At 34.9% G+C, this 22536-nt stretch overlaps 1 protein-coding gene across 2 annotated transcripts in view; it reads left to right on the top strand.

Annotated features, from left to right (window-relative positions):
• The window catches only part of LOC105038055 (sister chromatid cohesion protein PDS5 homolog B), a 41561-nt gene that overhangs the window by 11728 nt on the left and 7297 nt on the right, over positions 1–22536 (top strand). For both annotated transcript variants that reach the window (XM_073250792.1, XM_010913746.4), the window contains exons 11-18: positions 955–1146; positions 4947–5126; positions 10334–10476; positions 11733–11859; positions 17387–17545; positions 17699–17746; positions 19357–19493; positions 21183–21300. In XM_073250792.1, the coding sequence (XP_073106893.1) occupies positions 955–1146; positions 4947–5126; positions 10334–10476; positions 11733–11859; positions 17387–17545; positions 17699–17746; positions 19357–19493; positions 21183–21300 (1104 nt within the window). The remainder of the gene's footprint in view (positions 1–954; positions 1147–4946; positions 5127–10333; positions 10477–11732; positions 11860–17386; positions 17546–17698; positions 17747–19356; positions 19494–21182; positions 21301–22536) is intronic.

Here is a 22536-nt window from a genome sequence, read left to right on the forward strand (position 1 = left end):
AAAAATAATAAACTGGTACTGAACCTATACACAGCTCGAGTGTCTGTACAATTTATTTTGGTACTGTACTGGGACAATACTTGATATCAAGATTACAGACCTTGGAGGCCATATTACTTGAGAATAAGATCGTTGATTTTGATATATAAAAGAGCAAAAAAGTTTGAGAGTTTGGATATGTCTATCGCTGAACACTATATCATGTTGAACCATCCTAGGATTACTTGATAGAAGCTGTGAGGTATTCAAGAACATTTGTTTTCTAGGCATTTTAGATGTTGTAGACCAAGTTGAAAGTGTGAAATGCAATTTAGATATATTCCATCATGATTTTGAGCGTACTATCTCAACTAACTCCACCACCCTCTTCTCATGCATGCATGTGCGCATGCATTTTTGAACTTGAAGTTTGCACTAGTGGCTCATCTGTAGTACCTTGGTTTAGCTCTTCAGTAGATTTTATTCGTAAGATGAAATTTAAAGATCTCTTATTAGATTAAGACTCTCTATTTTAACTTTATCTTTTTTTTTAAAAAAATTATATGATCATGGATTTGCTAGCCTTTCTAGTATTTACTAACATTAATGTTTGATCATCAGAAAATGTTGATGTCCCAAATTCTTCATCATAAGATTGTTGACACAAGTATGTGCTGAGGTCCAAAGGAACAACTTTACAAATGAGGCAGGATACAATTAGTAAACCTATGCTTTAATTTCTGTCAATATAATCACGAGCTAAGAATATTCATCCTTCAGGGTTAAAGTAATAAGCAAAATCTAGCTTTGACATATTCTGGTCACTTTGTAGTTCACTAAAATTATCTCCATTTTAGCGTTTCTTTTCTTATTTTCAGCTCATTGCATAATGGTGTAGTTGAAGATGCTATGTGTCTAACATACATTTATGTTATAGCATTGCCCTCTGAAAATTTACTTGAATCTATAATGCAGGAGAATGCTTCGGAAGAAATGCACAAGAGAATCCAAGAATCTTTTATGAAGATGTCCAGCTCATTCATAGACTCTTCTAAAGCTGAGGAGTGTTTTCAAAAATTGCACCAAATGAAAGATAAAAATATTTTTAAAGCATTGGTTGAATTGGTTGATGAACAAACTACTTTTGCAACTGTTCAATCCATCAGGGCAAGTACATGATCTCTTTCAGTAAATCTGGAATTAATGTTTTCCTTATTTTTTTCTTGAGTCATTATATGTTAGATGGCTTTTAATTTCTTGACTAGAGTTATTAGAGATAGTTTGCTGGTTACATATTTCATTTGAGGCTTATGATCACGTTAGGAAGTAATATAGACTTCTCAAGGAGAGAGCCAAAAAAAAAAAAAAGGCTTACTATCAAGTCTGAAGTTTTGGCCAAACCAAGCTTGAATTGGCACCTGAAGCTTGGTTTGGACTATCATCTGCTGTTTTGATCAATTTTTTGTTGCTTTCAACCAGTTTTGACTGGAATCTTTGGCCAAACCAAAATTTTTAAACAACTGGAGTTCATCAATACATATAATAGCATACTTTATGAATTTCATTTATTTGCAATATTGACTTCATAAACAGGTCCTATATGAAACAAAATAATAATGTGCAGTAGTACCTTTTCTTGACTTTTTTTCTTTTGTTTCATTTTCTTTCTTTCTTTTCTTTTTTTTTGGAAAAACTTTCCTGATGTTTTGGTAAGAACTTTGAAACTTGGAGTCTAGCTGCTAAAACTGCCAAACTGAGGCTCTATATGCTTTACTAAAATTGAAACACTAAATAATTTTTCCAATGCTACTTATTATCGAAAAACTGTTAGATATTGGGCCTTTTTTTTTTTGTCGGAATTTTAAAAATCCAGGGACATAGAGTCATTATCAAAAATATATTGGCACGGAAACAATCAAGGAGATTATTACTACTGTATTATTATTCTCAAGGTCTGCAGTACCGGAACCAGCACTCATGCCAGTTAGCCGGCGGTATGGTATTGTGCTGTGTCATTTTTGGCGCACATCGACAAAAGGGAACCTGCAAGGGAGGGGGGAGAGAGAGGAAAAGAGAGAGGGAGGGAGATAGAGGAAGATGACCGCGGGGCGGGAGGGCTTTGGAAGCCCCCTCTCCTCTGTGGCATCAGAACAAGGCAGAGCCCTTGTTTCGAAAAGAAACCTGAGCTTTGGCCCCTTTTTTTTTTTTTTTTAGTTTTTTTGAAGTGAAGTCGGCTTCCTCTGCCAATATTCTATGATGTAACCAAAGTACCATGACATTGTTAACATGAAAAAATATTATGTCTAAATCAGAAATGCTCACATGCAGTAGCAAATAAAATTTAAGCATAGATCTGGTCCTAGCAAATATTAAGTGCATTCAGATTAACCGTTGAATAATGTAACTAGCTTCTTTCAAACTGATACAATTGGGTAAGAGCCAAAACCATCTTTGCATACAATATGTTCCTATAAAATGTACAGTGTTGTTATTACCTCTAAGTAAAAAATTTGGGTTATTAAGGAACAACTGACTGATCACTTGTTGATGTAGTACAGGATATGTGCTTTGAGATGGCTACTAGGGTGTCAAAGGAGAAATATATTGTTCGTTTACTAACAAGGTAGTCATGTGGGTCAGTTCAAAGGAAATTTCTAGGATTTTTATTGGGGTTTGGTGGGCAGGGAATCAGACTATGGTTTATGGAGTGACCCTTTAGGAGTTTTTGAGGGTTTCCCAATGATTGTTGGGACAATAATGAGATCTGTGCTGGTCTAATCAGCTAACAAAATCCACATCAGTAGAAGAATGGAATACTGAGGAAGGGATGGAGAAGCGGAGAAAAAAAGAGGGAGAGAAGATTAGAGAATAAGGGGAGATTAGCTGTGGAAGGCCTTCTCTGTTTTTTCCTTCTTTGCGCTCCAAATTCCACCATGCTTGAAGGGAAGGATGGTGGTGCGGGTATCCAGTGTCATGCTAAACCATGTACATACCTTGGCATGCACTGTGCGGCTGAGGACCGGCATTAGCACCTAAATATTTGGTTGGAGGAGGTTGAAACCTAGATAAGATCTGTGCAAGGCCACTGCACTGTGGTGCTTGGCGGCAAGTAACCTGCCACCAAAAATACTTTTTTGTGAAAATGCCTCAATGCTTACAGCTATCAATGAGCAGTTAAATTTGCTTATTCTGTGGGATGGCCTAGGCACAACTGAGAATTTGTCACACCTAACAACATGCTTCCCATAAAAATTTAAAGTAATCATGGGTTACCTAGTGGCCCACCAAAAAATGACACTCTGAATAGTGGCTTTGACTTCACTGTTAATCTTGATGTACATGATCAATCACATAAGACATGTTGATGTGCAGCCCATCTTGGAAGGACTTGATTTGGATACCATTGCAAGGGTCAACATCTGGGGCACTATCTGAAGTTTTTAGACAGGTGAATTGAGCAGTTGTGGCCTTATGGGACTTGTGTTAAATTTGATGATTTTAAAGATCACCATTTTTTTTTTTGGATGAGCCTCTTTTCTGCTTTACATCATCAAGTGCTTCCTTGAACAGAAAACCCTCTCTCAAGACAAGAACGAAGTATGTTGTCACCACATTTGGAATTTGCAGTATTTTGAGGATAAGTGCATCATAATTTCATTCTGTAGCATTGAGCAATTCTTTTGGTGGATTGCTTTTAAAGGGTTGTCACAAATATTTGGGGCCAGCATTGTGTCATTTTAGGTGCCTCCTACCTTGGTTGCCACACCACTTAGCAACTCTGTCATAATTTTGGATATTTGAACTTTGTATTGCTTGTACTACTAGGTGCTAAAATTTACAACCATGTCTCATAGGTACTTTTAAATTACTAACTCCATTCTTCCCACTTTTTGAATCTAGGTAATGATAATCAGTTAACAGGTAAGCATTAGGTTAGCTTTAGATATTTTTCTAGCTCACTGCATGATCTACATGGATCTGTAGCTGAAAAGTTGCATTCAATGTTTGCTGCATAGATACCTTTATTTTCATCCAAGATTCCATTGACTGGCAGTAGGGTCCACACGCCAAAAGGTATGTGACAGGCTGTGTAGATTTAGCATTATTCTTTGCCCAAATGTTCTGTAAGCCATGGATTGTTACTATCATTTTCTATATTCTTGGCTTCCCTGCTTCCTCCCCAAAATCTTCTCCTCTTCCCTCTCATCACACAATTTTAATGGAAAACCATCCATCTGATGACGTATGGCAGATTCAGTTGTCCGGAGTCAGTCTACCCAATCAGCAGGTTGGACTGTAAGGGAGCTTTTCTATTGCCATTTCTCTTTGGTAGATTGTCATGGGTACCACTGAAGTGAAACATTTTCTTTTAGAATTTTTGGCATTAGTTCATTGGCAGCTTGTCTTGCTCATCGTCAATTTAACTAACTCTTTAGGAATATATCCATTATCTGGGCCTTTGTATCAGTTGTATACCTTTTTAAAGGTAGAAGAACTCATCTGAACAGTTGGCAAGGTATGATAGGTCAGTCATTCCATCTTTATTGGACTTGCTATTGGTATGTTGGTAAGTGAAATTTCCCAGATTTAATATTCTCATGGTAATGTGAACCTCCATTAGTGCTATTTTCTTCTGTCGCTTATCATACTGATATACCTGAAAATGATCAGTTTACTATTCGTAATTATATTCAAGGACAAACATGTACATTCACATATTATCAGAAAAATCATATGGTCCATATCTATTGTTCTCTATGTTTATTTATGTTTCTACTTCATTGTAGCAGGAGAGAAAGTACTTTAAAATAACTAGAATTTATGGTAATTTACATCTCTATTTTTATCATCTTGGTCAATCTCCTTCCTGAGGTTGAGTTCATCTGACATTTTTGCTGTTTACTGATTTCTTTATGTTCCTTTTTTAACTTGTATTTTCTCTGATTTTATTCTGGTCGTGTTTTCAGGGTTCATTTCTTAAGAGGATTGGGGAGAAAAATTCAAGTTATGATTTTTTTAAGACACTCTCCTCAAAATGTTCATATTCAATATTCAACACGGAGCACATTCGTTATATTTTGGAGTATGTTTTATCCAGGAAAAATGGTGGCAATAAATATATGCAGCATTCCATTGATCTTCTACTTGTAAGTACTTATTTTCTATAATCACTTGTAGAAGCAATTTAATAGGCTGTGGTGATGTATGTTTCTAATCTATCACTACTCAGGGCATGTTCATCTGATTCCCTAGTTTTGTTATGCTGTCTTGTTTATTCGATTTTTGGAGCAATGAAGACTTTGGGTTCCACATGATTTAAGTGCAATTCACAAGCTTCATGTGAGCCTTTGGTTGCTCCTGATGTATCAAGTGCATAACTTCAATACTTCCACCTTCCATTTATCCCTCTAATTACCATTGCTATCCAGCTTAAGTGAAAGGTTTCATTTTTTTTCCCTTCATGCTGCAACCTTAACTCATATCTCATCCTTCTAGTAGTGTTTTCAAATGGTTGACTCCTTGCCTTTGTAATTCTTATTCTTGCAGTCCTCAATACCAAACAATAACCTTAATCATCTAAAAGGAACTTCACAGATAGGGTGGCAATCCACTGTAAATATGAAATTTCAAGTCCATTAATAGATCCATGCTTGGAATCTTCCAATGAAAAAGCTTAATGGTGGGGAACCACTAAATTTGTCTTGTTTAATTGCTTAAGGGAATTACATCGATAAATATTGCTGATAAGTGAATGGTGGATTGGAAAATTAGTATATCTATATCTGCAATTTGGATTTGTTTAATGAATATGCATATAGATATGGATTAATTTGGATGCTAAATTTGTATGATGCATATTTGATTTAAATAGCTACGGGTTCAAATCAGATGTTAACAGTACAGATATAAATTTGGATAAAGATCAGGTGGTATAAGTTAAGGTATTATTCTAATATGTTTCATTTACTCGAATTAATTATAAAAGCCCTCCAACTTTCTTTTATTATCTTCTAAAACAAACAAATACTTGTACAAAAAACAAGAAAGAGATAATGGCAGCCACTTACTTTTAGTAGGTCTTATTATTCTCTAAACATGGACATAGCATGGCCATGCTATCAAGGGGTTCTACCCTCAATAATGTGGAGCCTATCAATCATAGTCAGCTAAAATCTATCATAAATAAAATGTAGTAGAAGATTCAATTCCATCATTCATCAAATAATTAAACCAAGATTGGTTCAAAATATCTAAATCCAAAATCAAATATCAAACCCATGTCTCAAAATTTATAAATAGGTTAATTACAAATCCATGATCATCCAATAACTAAGTTTCAGCTACAAAATTTTTAAGCTTGTTATGCAAACCCCCAAACTTGGATCCTCTATTGTTCTTGCCCTTATTCCTAGGTAAAACAAAAAGAAAAATAAAGAGGTATGAGCTATACCAGCTCAATAAGTAAAATCTACACTTGCTTATCGAATCAAGCATAAATTTTTCCATGATAATGCAATATTGAGAAAATAACAGATAATATAAAATAAAGCTTTTCATAGGACACAATAAAATAAATTATAGAATCAGTCATGCGTGCATAAGTCATGAACATTTTGTAAGCATGGTGATTCATAAAGCATTCTTATTATGTGTTCATATCATGTTTAAAAACATTACTCACAGATATTCATGCTATGGTCACTTTTTACTGTAACAGGGCTGTATCGTAATCGATAAGATGTCATAATTCGTATTCGTTACCAACTTTATATCCGTTGGTACATGGCCATTTGTCGATTGACCCCATTTCAGTTAGGCTGTCATAGCTATCTGAAAGTCTTTAAAATATTTATATATATTTTTAGAACATACACATATGTAGTTGGGAAAAACATGAATGGTATAATCCAACAAGTCTTTTTCTTAAAAATATTCGTGAAATCAATTTTCATAATAAAGTATGAATTTTCATATACATGTTGATCCTTATTTTATGGAAAATATGAATTTATTAACAAGAAGCCATATACATGGAAACCATGAAAATTTGAAAATAAATAAGGAACGTAAGATCCACTTACCTCGTTTGCTTAGATCTTTGGACTTCGTTTGAAGAATCAGGTGATTTTATTTAAAATATTAAATCATAATCAATTTTTTTCAATTAATTCAATAAAATAAATAATAAAAGAGATTGTTGATCAAATGATCGGTCCGATAGACCATTCGGGTACCAAAGTGGTTTGGGGTCTTCTTGGTGGGGTCAACACAGGTTCATAGAAGAGGAAGGCATGACTCGTTCGGGACTTATAGATCTTCTTAGAGAGAGAAAGTGGGTAAAGAGAGAGAAAATAGAGAGAAAAGTGGAGAGAGAGGATGAGTCTTTTTATTTTTGTTTTTTTCTTTTTTTTAGGAGAGAGAAAGAAAGAGGGTAGGGAAAGACATGAGAGAGAGAGGAGAGTGAGACACTTCTCTCTCCTCTTTTTTTTCTTTCTTCTTTTTCCTTCTCTTTTCTTTTCTTCTTCCCTTCTTTGGCCAAAGGGGAGGAAGTGGGCTGGTGGCTTATGGCTCAAGGACTGGCGGCAGCGGCGTGGCGGCTGACGGCAGGCAGTGGTGGACGATTGGCGATGAGGACTGGATGGTGGGAAACAAGAAAAAATACTCAAAAAATAGGGACGTCATTTTTTTCATGATTTCTCCTATCACTGGCTGATCACTAACGGCCATCACCTACGGGGAGGAAGGTAGGAAGCTCGATGTCCCAACTAGGGCTTCGACATCAAGGCTAAAGGCATCGATGGCCGGTGGCCATGCACAAAGGCATGGGAAGAAGGAGAGGAAGAGGACCGGGGCTTACCTCGGGCTTTAGCAATGTCTCCAGCCACGATTTTAGGTGGGCACAATGAGGGTAGTTTGCGATTTCAATGGAAGAAAAGAGGGAGAAAGAAGAGAGAAGAGGGCCGGTGCTCGTGGTGGCTTGAAGGGTGGGTTAGGGAGCTCTTAAATAGAGGTGGAGGCTAGGGATTTCCTAGTCTTCGGCGGCCTTTGAGACTTCAACTCCATTTGGAAGTCGTTGAGAAAGAAGACTCCGATGGGAGTCTTCTTCGGGCTTCTCTTTTTCTTTCGTTTTTCTTTTTCTTTTTTTTGCTGTGGGCACGTGGGCTAACATTGTGATGGGCTGGTCTAATGGGCCAGGCCGTCACAGGTCCTAGTAACTCTGCAATGCTACACACTTGGTTAAAGACCAATTGTTAAGGATTCAATCCACCAAATTAAAAATGCTGCTGTTAGGTAAGAAAATTAAATTGAAAATTGATTGATGTTATCACTTTTTTGCCTTTGATATCTGTGAGGGCTATATGGTACTTAATATGGCTGAAAATGGTTTCAGATATGAGTTAAATATTTGGGTATCCATATCCATATCCACTTCTCTTTGACTGATGCAAATACAAATACAGATATTTATTGGATGCTATAATTTGTTTCCATATATGGGTTTGCTCAATGCAGAAAATGATTCCAGACAGATATTAACTGATCTATTTTCACCCCTAAATAATGAGCATATATTTGCACTCAGGAGGAAGATGATCATTACTTCTTGCTTTAATAAGGCTACAAAGCATAATATAGCTTTATGATTTCTTCTGCTTTAAGGAAATGAAGTCGCACACTTTAATTACTGTGGTGATATTTTATGGCCGGCCTTCATTTTGATGGGGTTTAGTGTACTTCAATTTCTTTAAGGTAGTCTGTAACCTTTTAGGTTGTCTTCTCTGTCAACTCCTATCATCTCAGGTAGGCTTTCAATTTTCATGTGTTATTATAGGCTACAAATTATAGAGCTGTCATGCTTCTGCCCTCTCCATAATGCTATATGAAATGATGATGGCATCATTAAATCTTCTGCTCTTTATCAGTGGGATGATGATTACTGGTGATGTTGTTTCGATCAATGATCATTTCTCATGCGAGGCAACATTTCTTGTGTCAGGTCAGATAGACATTAGGTCCCTTTAGTACTTACATGACCACAGATTGCCCTCTCCATCAAGTTACTTATTGCAACTGATGTTTACCTTCAGCTTGATTAATCATTTGTTTTGAAATATGTGCAACTTTGGTATTTGAAGCTTATCCAACGATGACGAGCCTTTGCAGGATCATTCTAGGTTTATTAGCTTGTGATGATTTTCTCTGCAACACTTTTCATGATCTTAAATTGTGAATGCAGCTTACTTAAAAGCCATTTTGTTGGTGCATCTTGCTCTATCTATCATGCCCTGTTTCTTGTATTCTTCACTATCTTAAAATGGAGTGAAGGCAGATGAATCAGTTTCTTTTGATCCCTTTTAGTGAAATGCTTGGGCTGAAAGCTTATGTTGGTGTTTATTGTTGTGAAAATCATGTCAATTAACCATTTGCTACCAAAATTAATTTCTGTTTTTGAAACTAAGGTGTGATAATGAAGAAGCCATTATTCATCTAACGTTGACTTGCTTGTCTCCTTCACTGGCACAAGTTCCAACTTCTAAGACCACCACTACGTGATACCTTGAATCTTGCCTATGGGTCAACTCCTTTTGTGAATATAATGGCTAGATCTAGCTTGGCCTCATTAAGTTAAGCCTTTCTTATATTACTTCATCAAATGCTGATTACTCCCCTGTTATCCATTGTACAGAATTTTGAGCCTGTCTTTATCAGACCTTTGCTTTAGTACTCATAATTATACCAAGTTGATTTTTCTTTCCTTTTACTCTGTTGGTCTCACATGCACATATTTGAAAATATAGCTGTTTCAGATTTTAGTATTCCTAGTTCAATATATATGCATGATATGTTTCTGATTTAACTGAACGGTTAATTAGTTATGCATGGGAAGCTTGTGAAGTTTTCTATGCGAAATGAACTTGCACGATAAGATAAAAACTTGGCACCTGATAGATGACAAGGAATGTACTATGAAAAAGCCAAAAAACATGTTTGAATTAACTATTGCAGATTTAGACCATGTAATGTCAATATATACTAGTAATTCCTGTTGCAACATATTGATATAGTCCATAGTTTGTTTTCAACTGAACATGTGGTTCTATCTTTCTGGGGGCATGATGTTAACAGTTATGATCTTTTGATTGAAACTTACAATGTTCTCTCTTGTCATCAGATATGATGAACTTGTTTGCTATCTAGGTTTCATTCCAATTTCCAAATAGTCTTAACTTTGGCTTGTGTTTTTTATGTTGTGCATTGTTTTGGTATATGCTTATACAACACTGGTATCTCATGTATGTATTTTCAATGGCAAATCTTGCATATTTTAATGTTTTAACTTGTTCTGATTTAGATTATTATAACAATATTCCCATCACTGCTAAGGGGGTCAGAAGAATACTTGCTGAAGTTGTTCTCGGAGGAGGTCACCTTGTCAAGCGAAAAAATTCTTCAGATTTTAGCCAGGGCAGGTCGTTATGTTCTCCTAAAGCTCAGGTAAAAGGTATTAGAGGATTTGCACTGCACAAATGTTGGTGCCGTTATTTATCCCAAATGATCTGTTAACTATTTCCCAACTCACATTTATGCTCAAATTTAATGAAAATTGTTAATATTAATGCCATGAATGTGATAATAAAACTCCTAGAATTATGGAGAATTGAAGGTTTGGAGAAGGCACCATTATTAGTTCTGCTTTTTTTTCCCCTTTTTTTTTGGTACAACTGCATTTTTTTTCCTTTATAAGTGGGTATAAGCTCAAAAACTTGCAAATATGTTCCTCTGGAGAATTTTCATTTTTTGATGCAAGCAACGTTCTGAAAAATAGCTGTTTGAGTGAATGTCCTTTGTACCATGATGTTGTGACTCCTTCTATGTGTTGTCTGCATACAGATGAAAATGATTGTCAAAGTGCATCAACTATGTCAACATGCATGTTTCCCTTTATTTAGATGTAACGTGCATGTGATGACTCATCATACATTATTTCCTTGCACTTTGTGCTATTCTTTGATGTCTAAGGCAGCATTTTGCATGCTGGATAATGCGAGGTTTGTCATTCCTGTCACTACTGCACAATAGTTGGAAATGCTAAAGGGTTAAATGAGGATTAAGTTATAAAAAAAGGGAAAAGATGAAAGAAGAACTCCAACATGAGCCCATAGGTGAAATTTATTTGACCTTCCCAGTGAAATCTCTTGAAGCCAGTTAAGTGAATCTCATCCCTTTGGCCTAAGAACTTGTCAAAAGATCCGGTTGTTTTGTAGGGTAACAAGACACCCACCCTTTCCAGGGTTGTCCTGCAATCAGATGCTGCCCAAGTATGTGCCATTTCTATATGTGAATGCTATTTGCTTGTAGAGATACACGCCTATTATTCCTAATCTTTTTGATGTTGTTTCTTAAATACTAATGAAATTTAGCGTGCTTTTATTCTTCTTAACGACTATTTTCAATGAGTATGAATTAGGAGACCAATTCATTTTTGCCAATTATTTTTAATTATGATCTCCTTTTATGCTCTATAATAATACTGCCTTATGGATGCCGTTTGAGAAAATTATTATAGTAAGATTGATGTGGAGCATATATACTTTAAAGTTAGGAACAACCATCTGAAATTTTTGTTTGCATGTTTCTTCTTAGATATATATACTAAATCAGACAAATTCCTGTCCTAATTTGGTAATAACATCATTCTGATAGTTTGTTTGATTTCTTTCTTTCTTTCTTTCTTTTTTTTTTTTTTGCAGTGATATATACCCATTCTTAGAGAAAAGATGTCTTGAAGGAACTCGTGTTGAATCCAAATATGCTGTTTCTGCAATTGCTTCCCTATTCCATGCTTCTGCTGATTCTATCTTTTCCACTTTATGTGAGGTATCTCGCCATTTTAAGCCAACTGCATCTTTGCTACTAATTGCCATATAAATCTTTATGTCGTACATATACAATTATTATCTCTCATATTTTCAAGTTCAGTGTGCAGTTTGGCAAGCTATTCTTTAATACTTATATAGGGTTAAATGATAAGTGATATGAAAGATAGGTTTACAGTTGCTATGATTTCATTCATTGTTAAAGCAATTTTTAAAGCAATTGTTATGTTGTTTTCTGTTCTTATTAGACAATCCAAACACAAAAAGGTCATTTATTTCTTTTTGCTTATGGTCTTGGCTCACAATCAACATAAAATTGGTCAGGAGAAGTTTTTTGGTTATAGTTCATTAAACCATCATGAAGCACTTTATGGTTTTTTTCAGTTTCACCTTACTGTGGTAATATGACTGTAGTTAGTGTTAATAAACTTATCCTTTTTTTGGTCTTAATGATGGTGGTCTATAAAATTATTTATTAGAATGACAAAAGCATGAATTTACTTAGTATTGTATATTTAAGTGCAAAAAGCCACTATTGAACCCTTAACCAAATGACCATTACCTCATTTGGTTGAATTCCATCCATCACATTTCCTACCACTAAAAGCAGGAAAAAGAAGATGAAAGGATTTCCTGTTTAAAACAATTCACAACTGATATTGGGTCTCAGTAACTGTCTAGAGAGTTATTCCAACTTTATTTCGTTGCCCGAAATTATTGAATTTAAGAAACTTTTGAAACTAGGTTGTTAATGGCTGTTTCACAATGATGAAGTCCCTTGATATTGGGGTAGTTTTTCTTAGATGTCCCTACGCAACAATTGCACATGCTCACCTGATCATCATCACTAAGCTAACAAGCTTCTATGATCAAGAGAAACAGATTGCTTCATAGGGCTTCTATCAGCATTACTCCTATAGTTACTCTAAACATCATATACTTATGTTTTCTTAACTCAGCCTGTTCTGTTTACTAAATATCTCTGTTGGATGCGGGACATGACGAAATTGTATGCCATTTTATTTTATATCTCTATAAAAGTGGGAGATGACTCACCTGCAAATTGGCTCTTTAGTTTCATGATTGGCTCTTATTCAATAATATTATGGAGGGTCGATCTCTTATTAAGAACCAACCGCAGAACTTTGTCAAGAATTGATGGATCATATGTTGATTATGAAAGCTGAAGACTGGTGTAGCCATTTCGATTAATTTTAAACTTTCTACAATGCCGAAGTTACTATAATAAACTTGTTATTGTGAATCATGTAATTTTTTGAAGTTTCTATGTTGAGGTCATAGTGCTAATAGATAGTGGACGAGTCATGCATTGTCTTCTAGCATAGGCTGAGATAATAGGTTAAAAATCTCAATCTTGCAACAAACTGAGAATTGCCTCAATGATTATACCCCTTTGCCCAGCAACAGGAGGTTCTGGGTTTGAGTCTTGGATGGTCTATCTCCAAGAATTTGGACCGTGATAATTATAATGCAGGTGTGTCTCCCACCCTTTTCTCTCAAAAATATCTCAATGTTGTGGCTTTTTTTTAATGACCTCATTTCATAGTACTCTTTGCTATACCTTTCCTTTAATAAACAACTTATATAGTTTTTATTCATTTATGTAGCTTGTTCATAGTATGTTCTTGTTGAGCCACTCATCTGAAATTCTACTTTATCCATGACTCAAGAAAATTTTTTATTTAACTTAACACCATCATCAGGGATGATTTGGAGATATCCAAGTGTTTGACACTAGATATTGTGATACATGGGAAAAATTATTTTAACCATACTATATATTAATATTATATGAAAGATAGCATCAAAAGAGATTATCTGTTAAGGATTTTTGGGGCGTGTTAAACAAATTTCTCTTCAAAAGTTCCAAAATAGCTTGATGATATAGTACATTTCACAATATTACTTCAATAACTGCATCATCGACCAATCTCTAGAAAGAATACCGGCCCACTATTGACATCAATTTGGAGGGCTGAACTCATTGTTGAAGGAATCTAACTCTCCACCAAACTCTAAAAGTCAAAAGCTGTAATTAAAGAATTTGATAAGTACCCAATTGTGTGTTTGTGTAAACATATATCTGATTAGACATGTATTTAACATGGAATTTTGGAGGTGGACATGATTGTCTAGGCAACATGGCATGACACGCTGTTTGCTGGAAATGTGGTGTGAAAGCTTTAGAAGGTGTACATGAGTGGGTAGAGATATTATGCCTTATTCATATTGAATCAATGTTCTATACATTTGGATTTATAACATTAACAAGAATATTTTATACATTTAGATTGATAACATTGACAAGAATCATAAGGTTCAACTTCATTGGGTGTGGCAAAAAAACCCTCAAATATATTTGAATTTTAGTTTAAAATTCATTAGGTTGTTTTGATTTTGAAATACTAAATTTTTTTTTGTAAATAATTGCACTTAATGATGAACTGATTTCAATTTGGACAAGATGTTTTGAATGCCCATATTTATTTTGGTCTGGCTCTCAGACTTAAGAAAGTTTTTGTCTTATTTGGGTTATAAAAATGTAATTTCGAAGGCATATCTGTATAGAGTTTACAGAGGAAAGGGCATGAAGGTTTTGGTCTTATTTTGGTCATAATAATGTAATTCTGAAGGCATATCTATATAGAGTTTTCAAAGGGAAAACAATGGAGTCATTCCTTTGCTAGGTTTAAACCATTGGTGAGGATAAAAATATAGTAATTTTACAGGTATGTTTCTTCCAAGGTTGTAGAAACAAGTAGGTAGGAATTGAATCTTAAGGGCATTTACAACCTTTAACTACGGTGCATCTTCCATGTCATTTGGAAGCAAAATATGTGACCTTCTATATGGTAAATTCTTAATAGGAGCAATGCAAGAAAATCCTTTAGTTTGTTGCATTTTCACGTTTTCAAAGACGCAAGACAAATGGTGTTGGTAAGTTAGAAACTAAATATATGACCATCTGCCTTTTCTAAACTATTTTGGGCTAGCTCCATGGATCCCTCTTTGCCTATCGTTTCTCCAGATGGCTACATCATTGTCTTTGCAAGTTATTATTTATTTATTTATTTTGAAATCATTCCTCATAAGTTTCATCCAAATAGCTTAAGTCTTTCCCTTTTCTAACCTCACGTATTTATAAAACCCATAATCCTCTTTGCCTCTTTGTATCGGAGCAATCCCTGCACTTCCTCTGATGTTCTTTTAACTGTTTTTTTAACCACATGTCCACCTAAGTTGTTATCTGTTACAATATCTAATCTTGTAGGCTTACTATGTTGCTCACCATTTTGGCTTTTTTGCCATGCTATAAATTTACAAGTTTTATAGGCATAATTCAACATCTTATTTCCAGCTAGGGTTGGCAAAAAGGTTGGGTAAAGTCAGTTTTTATTCGGGTTAAACAGGATGGATTGGAAACTACTCAACTCGATCATAGTTGTATTTTGATTGGGTTTGGAGTTCAACATCTTATTTCCAGCTAGGGTTGGCAATAAGGTCAGGTTTTATTCAGGTTAAACGGGATGGATTGGAAACTACTCAACTTGGACATAATCATATTTTGATTGGGTTTGGATACTACAAAGACATGCCTAACTCAAGTTTTATTGGAATTTTAAGAAATAAAAATGCTAAAGCTAAAAAAAAATAATTATATAGGAAAAACTAAAAACTATTATGACATGCATGAATTCAACCACCCAGACATCCCATTCTCTAAACCCATTCTACCATGGATGAAATAGATCTTCTGGTTGCCTTCCTCCCTCTCCCTCTCACCTGATCTGATACAACCAAACCCACAATTGGGCTCCTTCTGGTTTCTCCTCTCTCTCTCTCTCTCTCTCTCTCTCTTTAATGTTCATCACCTAGGCCATGTTTGGTGGATGGTTGAACAACTCCCATCTTCCCATTACCAGACCTAGTTGCTGACCTGAAATAACTCAAATCTGGGTTTCAATTGGTTTCTGTATATGGGGGAAAGCTTGTATCATGGACGATGCATACTATAGGTTTAAATTTTAATGGTCAAAGGAGATAGAATGAGGTAGGGATGGGGTGGGGGGGCGGTTTCGGCCAATAAGTTTGAGGAGGGTGGCAGTCGAGGTAAATAATGGAAGTTCAGTCCTCCGTAATGTAAGTAGGGAAGGTGGTTCTGGAGGTAAGGACAATTTTTAGGTTAGACGGGAAACTGCAGTGGCGCCCAACCTAATTGGGTTTGAATGTGCCATCTTTTCTTCAAAGTATCTAAAGGGATTAGTGGAGGGTTTAATCATGTCACTCCTATGTACAAATGTGTCAAATATAGCTTCTTAAGCAGTCGCTTAGGCAGACGGCCAATATTCTTAATGTTTTGGATCATGTTTGTGCATGGAGGATGAGATTGATTTGTGGACTGGTATTAATATTACCAATTTGGTACTGATCTTTTGGTTGCCTCCACCTTATTTTGATATCTTTTGTCTTGTATTTTGAATTATAATTTTTATATTTCTCTTTGAATATATTGATTTCAGTCTGCCTTGACTTTTGTGCTCTGACCTAGGCACCAGGAAACCTCTCAGCCACCTTCCTACCACAACAGTCTTTTGGAACAAGACATACAATTTTTCCTTGCATTGTAGACATCATTAGATCCTTCATTTTCAGTTGTCCATCTGATTTTATATTTGATCCAAGTTGTAAGAGGATTTTATTTGCAATATGTGTCTTTTTTATTCTTATGAACTTCTAGGGGTCTATGCTAAACTCCAATTTCTACATTGTGATTAAAATGTAACTAGAGGTTATATTTATTTATAGGTACATGTACGCACACATGGATGCGTGCATGCAAAATGGAACTTTAAACTATGTCTATGTATAAGCCATATATTCTACATGCATGCATCCATGCATATGAATACATATGCTCATATATACACAAATACAATAATACATATGCATGCATATATCTATGGTTATAGACATAAAAAAGCATGTGTAAATATATACATGTCATGTACTACATTTGTAATTCAACCAAATAATACTATTCAACTTGTGGGTGTTCTCAGAGATTCTGAGTTAATAAATATCATCCAGCGATACACTGGTGGAGAAAAAAATGTTGAGCCATGATTGCATTAGTTCTTGCTTTTATGCACTTCTTGATGTGCTTGTGCAGTCAACCATGTGCACCATATTGGTCAAGAAATTTAAAATGACAGAATATCCTTTTTTATGTGGAATTTAGGATAGTTCGATTAGTATCTCCATCATAGAGTTTCGTGGGGATAGTGGAAACTCTGAGACTTAACAGCTAGGATAGAAAATTTGTTGTTACGGTTGCAGGAAATTGGTCTTTGTCTATTTTACTTCATTGTTGATGCCTGAAAAGCTTCTTGATTTCTTACCTGGTTCCTTGGTGAAATTTACTTTCTTTTGATATTGGCATGCAAGCAACACTTAAAATTCTTCTTGGGATACAAATCTGTTATTTTAATTCTACTATTTGCATGCAGAAAGTCATGAAATCTCTGCATGATGGTTACAATATCTCGAGTTTCTCGACTCTGTTGCAGTCTTTGGGCTGTATTTCACAATATTCTTCATCAACTTATGAGCTATATGAAGAACAAATTATGCATTTCGTTGTTCATGACATTCTTTGCTCCTCGAAAGTAAGCTGTCTCAATCTGTATGATATTCTTAGGCAACATTTTATTTTAGAACGATAGTAGGATCATTATTCTTGTTCAACCAGCTGCATCCTTGAAAAATGTTTGAGATTTTACCATTTGGTACTTGTGTAAGTGCTTTCATCACCTGTGCAGATATCCAACAACAGTGATTCTGTGGGCAGCTCATTGTGCAAGTTGAAGGTAAGTTGTTAAATAATTTTTGTCACCTTTATTCATTACTAGCATTTGGCATGTGCAATGCACATGGCTAACTTATGGATGACTATAATTCTATCATATGCATGTAATGAAAGAGCATTTCATGGACACTTCTAATGACATGATTTACCATCATATGCACAAATTGGCAAATGATTCCATTGATGATTTTTTTTCCATCAATGCAATGGACATGGTACTTTAAATTAGGGTAATGCATGAGATTTGTTACATAGTGGGTTTTAATCTTATGATTCAATTAGACACATTTAGTTAGAATTCTCATCAAACCATGATTTAGAGAGACAGACTAGAGTCTAGAGAAAATAATTAGTGTTTTTGTTAGTCTTCATGTTTAAATTGTTTAAGATTGAGAAAACAAAGGAGCTAAGGATAAATTTGGAAGTGGAAAAGCGGAGCATGCTTGTCATAGTGGAGTTCAAGAGCCAAGGAGGTGCACAGACCTTCCCTGTTCATATTTACTATATCTTGAAGAATTATTGTGCTTGCCTTTTGGTGGTGTTTTGGAGTGCATATAAGTTCAGTGTGCTTCTCATATGTATTTTTTTCATCCCTGTATTATTGTACCTTTTTCTTAAGTTGCCAGTCTTTAGGAATTCATATTTTTGATCTAGACTGCTAGAGCCCAAAATGACCATCTGAGGCTATTTTGAAAACCATGGGACTTACAATTTGAGATGTGTCAATCTATTGCTGATCTTAGTGGACGGTTCACTTTTTACCATTGGGACATCACCATCAGAAGATGCATTGCTGTGGTCAACCAAAAGTTTTTTTGAATTGTACGGGAACAAACAATAAAATTGCTTGACATATATAGTGGATCAAGGTCTAATTATTTGCCATTTGCGGTTCATAATGTCCTGAAAGTTGAAAAATTCATCAGTAATCCATACTTTGCCTTTGAATTTTCTGAATTTCTCTGTATTTGCTTATTTATTTATCATTGTCTTGTGTTTCCTGTTGCATGATGGTGTTTAATCTCTTGTTTCTATATTTATTTGCTTTTTAGTCAAGAACCTTTAATAAGCTTAGTGTTCTTAATTCATTTTTGATCCATAATGAAAACATTTCAAAATTTATGACAGTTTTTTTTTTTAAAAAAAAATTAAATCTGCAGTGATATCATAGCGCTTGTTCTCTGTCACAACTTTCTTGAGTTGCAGCTGACCATTTGTTTATATTGTTCATTCTCTGTCACATCTTTCTTGAGTTGCAACCAACCATTTGTTTTAATGGTAAAAAAATACTGGAGTGTCACTGGAAACCCTTTTTTTTTTTAAAGTTCTTTTGTCACTCATTAGCTCAGTTTCTGCGAAGCTAGTTATTTTCAAATTTTATTGTTGCCTGGAAATCCTTTGCATGTGCCAGATGATTTTCTTTGTGTCTACGAATTTAGTAGTTCTTTCCTACTGTTCTTCATTAGCTGCTCTTTTTTTTTTTTTGATATGATATCTTAATATTCGACATGTTGTACATTAATTCTTTAAGTAGTGATATATTTTGCATTATTCTAGACCTAACCATATAGTTACACTGCATTTGGTTTGACCTCGTGCAATTTGCTCCAGATTTATGGACTGAAGGCATTGGTCAGGAGTTTATTGCCACATCAAGTAACACATGTGAGACATCAGATAAAGGGATTCTTAAATATCTTATCAGACATAATTCTTGGAAATGGCATCATGAGTGGTATCATCTTAAGGTGTGTTGACAATCTGTCTGATTGATGTATGTGTTGTCAGATTATTAATCATATTTATTACAAGTTTTAAAGTTCCATGTGCTGTGTGGCACTAGCTGTGGGCGCTTTGCTGTTTCTTTTTGCATTTATAGGTATAAAAAGATGCACATTTTCTTGTACTTCTTTTATTTTAATTTAAAAAAATTTAAATTTCTATGCTGCTTAGTGTTTTATTAAGCAAAAATGGAAAAAAGATTTGAATCAACAAATAGTATCCTATGTCAAAGATCAAGATATATGTCATTAATGGTGATATGACATGTGTGCATCATTTTATTAGCTTATATAACAATGTTTTGAATGCAATGTGTAAACAAATTTTCTTTTTCCTAAATAAACATAATTTCCTAATTTAGTTATTATTTGTAGTGATAATTAAAAATATGAGTATAAAATTGAGTTTATGCTACAAAGACTGGTAGATAAACCACTCTAACAAATGACAAAAAATGAAGGAAAGGACGGAGGAAAGGTGTGTGAGACTTTGAGGGGTTTTCATCCGGTGCTGATACTAGTTTGAGTACTTCAGATGGACCCTCATGATATTATACAAGCTAATATGGGCTGGCACCAACCCATTTACCCCATACCTCCACAATCACCTGTTCCTTGTGTTGCCCTTGCCTTGGCACGATGGATGACGTATAGCATGCACTGGCAAGGGTTTCCATGCCAGTCCTTGGTTTACACACCATTAGTCTTGTTGACTTATGATCTTAATGTTGTTGGTACAATTTTTGTATTTTTATAGATCTGCTGTTGGTATTGAATAAATCACATTCCTTGTGGCTTATGTTCTTGGACCCTTCAATTTAGGCTAAAGTACCCACACTAGACACTTAAACATGGACATTGGTATGACACGTGAGAACAGCTCTGTAACAATAAATTCTTAGATGTTGAGTGGATCCAAAAATTAGTGTGTGCACACACACACCAGAGACATGAACCCAGGTCCATGTAATGTAGCATATTGTTACTAAATTAAATTGGTTTATGCTTTGTTCTGAACTGAAATTTTTGAATTAATCATCTCATTTATCTTGTTCATTTCTTTAATATATTTTTTTAAAAAACTATTCAAGTCTCAAGTCCACTAAATAGTTTATACAATGTATTCTCTTGAGCTGCCAAGTTATCTTCCATGCTCTATTTTCTGGAGAAAATTCTTTATAGAATGTGGTAACATTTAACAGATCTATCTCATCCGAAAGAAAAATGAAAAGAAAATAACGTCTGGCTTATTCACTATTAACTTATATTCTTTTATTGATTATCAAAGGCATCTTATTTTGCCATAACTTATGAATGAGCCATTACTTTAGTTGCCTTGTCTTTATAATATTGTTCGTTCTCAATTGTTCTCTATATGGTACAAGTATCAGCGGAATAATACCTGGGCAACTGACATTGATTGGCTATTTCATTCTAACAACATAATAAACTGGTACCATGCCTTCATCAATTTTATGTTTGACAGCCTGTCCGCATCATAATCTAAACTTAATCTTATGAGTATCGACTTTATGGAGCTTCCAGGATATGACCTAAAGTTCTATTTGTATAAATTTCCATTTCACCTTTTCGGAGACAATCTCTCAAATGAATTATGCTTCTTCAGTTTTCTCATTGATGTTCTATTGAGTGCAGTGAAAATGACAAGGCTCAACTGAGATTGGCTGCTGCAAAATCTGTTCTTCGGCTTGCAACAAGATGGGATTTGCACATTTCACCAAACAATTTTCATGTAGCAATTTTGAGGGCTAAGGTATGGATGATTTGACAAACAAATCCAAGACTGCAAACAAGTCCAGTTACTCATGAACATCTGGTCCTAGCTTAGTAATAGTCTTATTTGAGCTTGCCAACCTAACCATATAGTTTTGGATGCTATGTTTTGCTCATTTGTGCGGGGGAAAAAAAAAACTTTTGGTTAAGCAGGAAATGATAGACAACCCATGTTTCTCATTTTGTGCACTCCAAATAGTTTCCCACTTCTTTCAAAAAATGTTTTCAAATGCTTTTAAAACTTGGGCCAAGCTTTAACACTTCAAGCTTACAAAAAAAAGGAGCTTGGTTTAGCTCAATAAGGAGCTTATTTAAGCTTGAATCAAATGATAAATGAGCATTAAAATCTCTAGTTCATGTGACTTAACATAATCTGACTTAACATGCAATACATCTTAAATAAAGACTCAGTTGTGTGTTATCGATCAAAAGATAGCAAACTTAGCCAAGAAAAGGAGAAATTTTAGGATTTGAATGCCAATTAATAGCAGTATATCAGATTTAAAGCAAATTTGAGCAAGTTCACTGAAAAACAGGATATCATATAAGAATGTGAAAGAAACATGGTAAAAGGGAAAGAAAGAGGGGCAGAGAAGAGAGAAGTGGGGGGCACTGGGCCTACTAGCAAGGTGGAAAAAGCCTTTTCTTTTTATAATCCTTTTTTTGGTGGAAGATTTTTATCAACCTTTTCTTTTTGTCAACCTTCAAAATTCCTTATTTAAAGAAACGAAGCTAATTAAACTTTCTTACTTGCTAAAGTACCCTCCGGGCCTCCATAATGCGGCAATTACTGTAACACAAACTGTTCCATTAGCAGCAATCACTACCCCATTTTTAACCAACTTATTAATGGTTTATGTGGCTTTCAGTATTAAGGTAGCTTCATGCCAATGGATTGAGCATGGCCAAGAAAAGAAATGACTCTTTACGACCCTTTCTGTTGACCTTGACTAGGCTGATGTAGGAATAGTGGGTTGAGGTAAGCAGGTTAGCCTGAGATGCATGATGCCATCTGCAATTGTGCATTTTCCAATAGTGCATCGAACCTGGCTTAACCATCTAGTATGGCTTGGTGAACATTTATCTTAGCTATTCACTCATTGAGACCCACTAAAGCTGAATTAAACAAAAATGGGAAAAGATATGGAAGTTGAAAAATAACCTAAAAAGCTCTTGTAATTGACAACCCACAGCTCTTCAATGCATCATGAATGGG

The sequence above is a fragment of the Elaeis guineensis genome, chromosome 1, assembly GCF_000442705.2.
Source record: "Elaeis guineensis isolate ETL-2024a chromosome 1, EG11, whole genome shotgun sequence".
Classification (NCBI taxonomy): Eukaryota; Viridiplantae; Streptophyta; class Magnoliopsida; order Arecales; family Arecaceae; genus Elaeis; species Elaeis guineensis.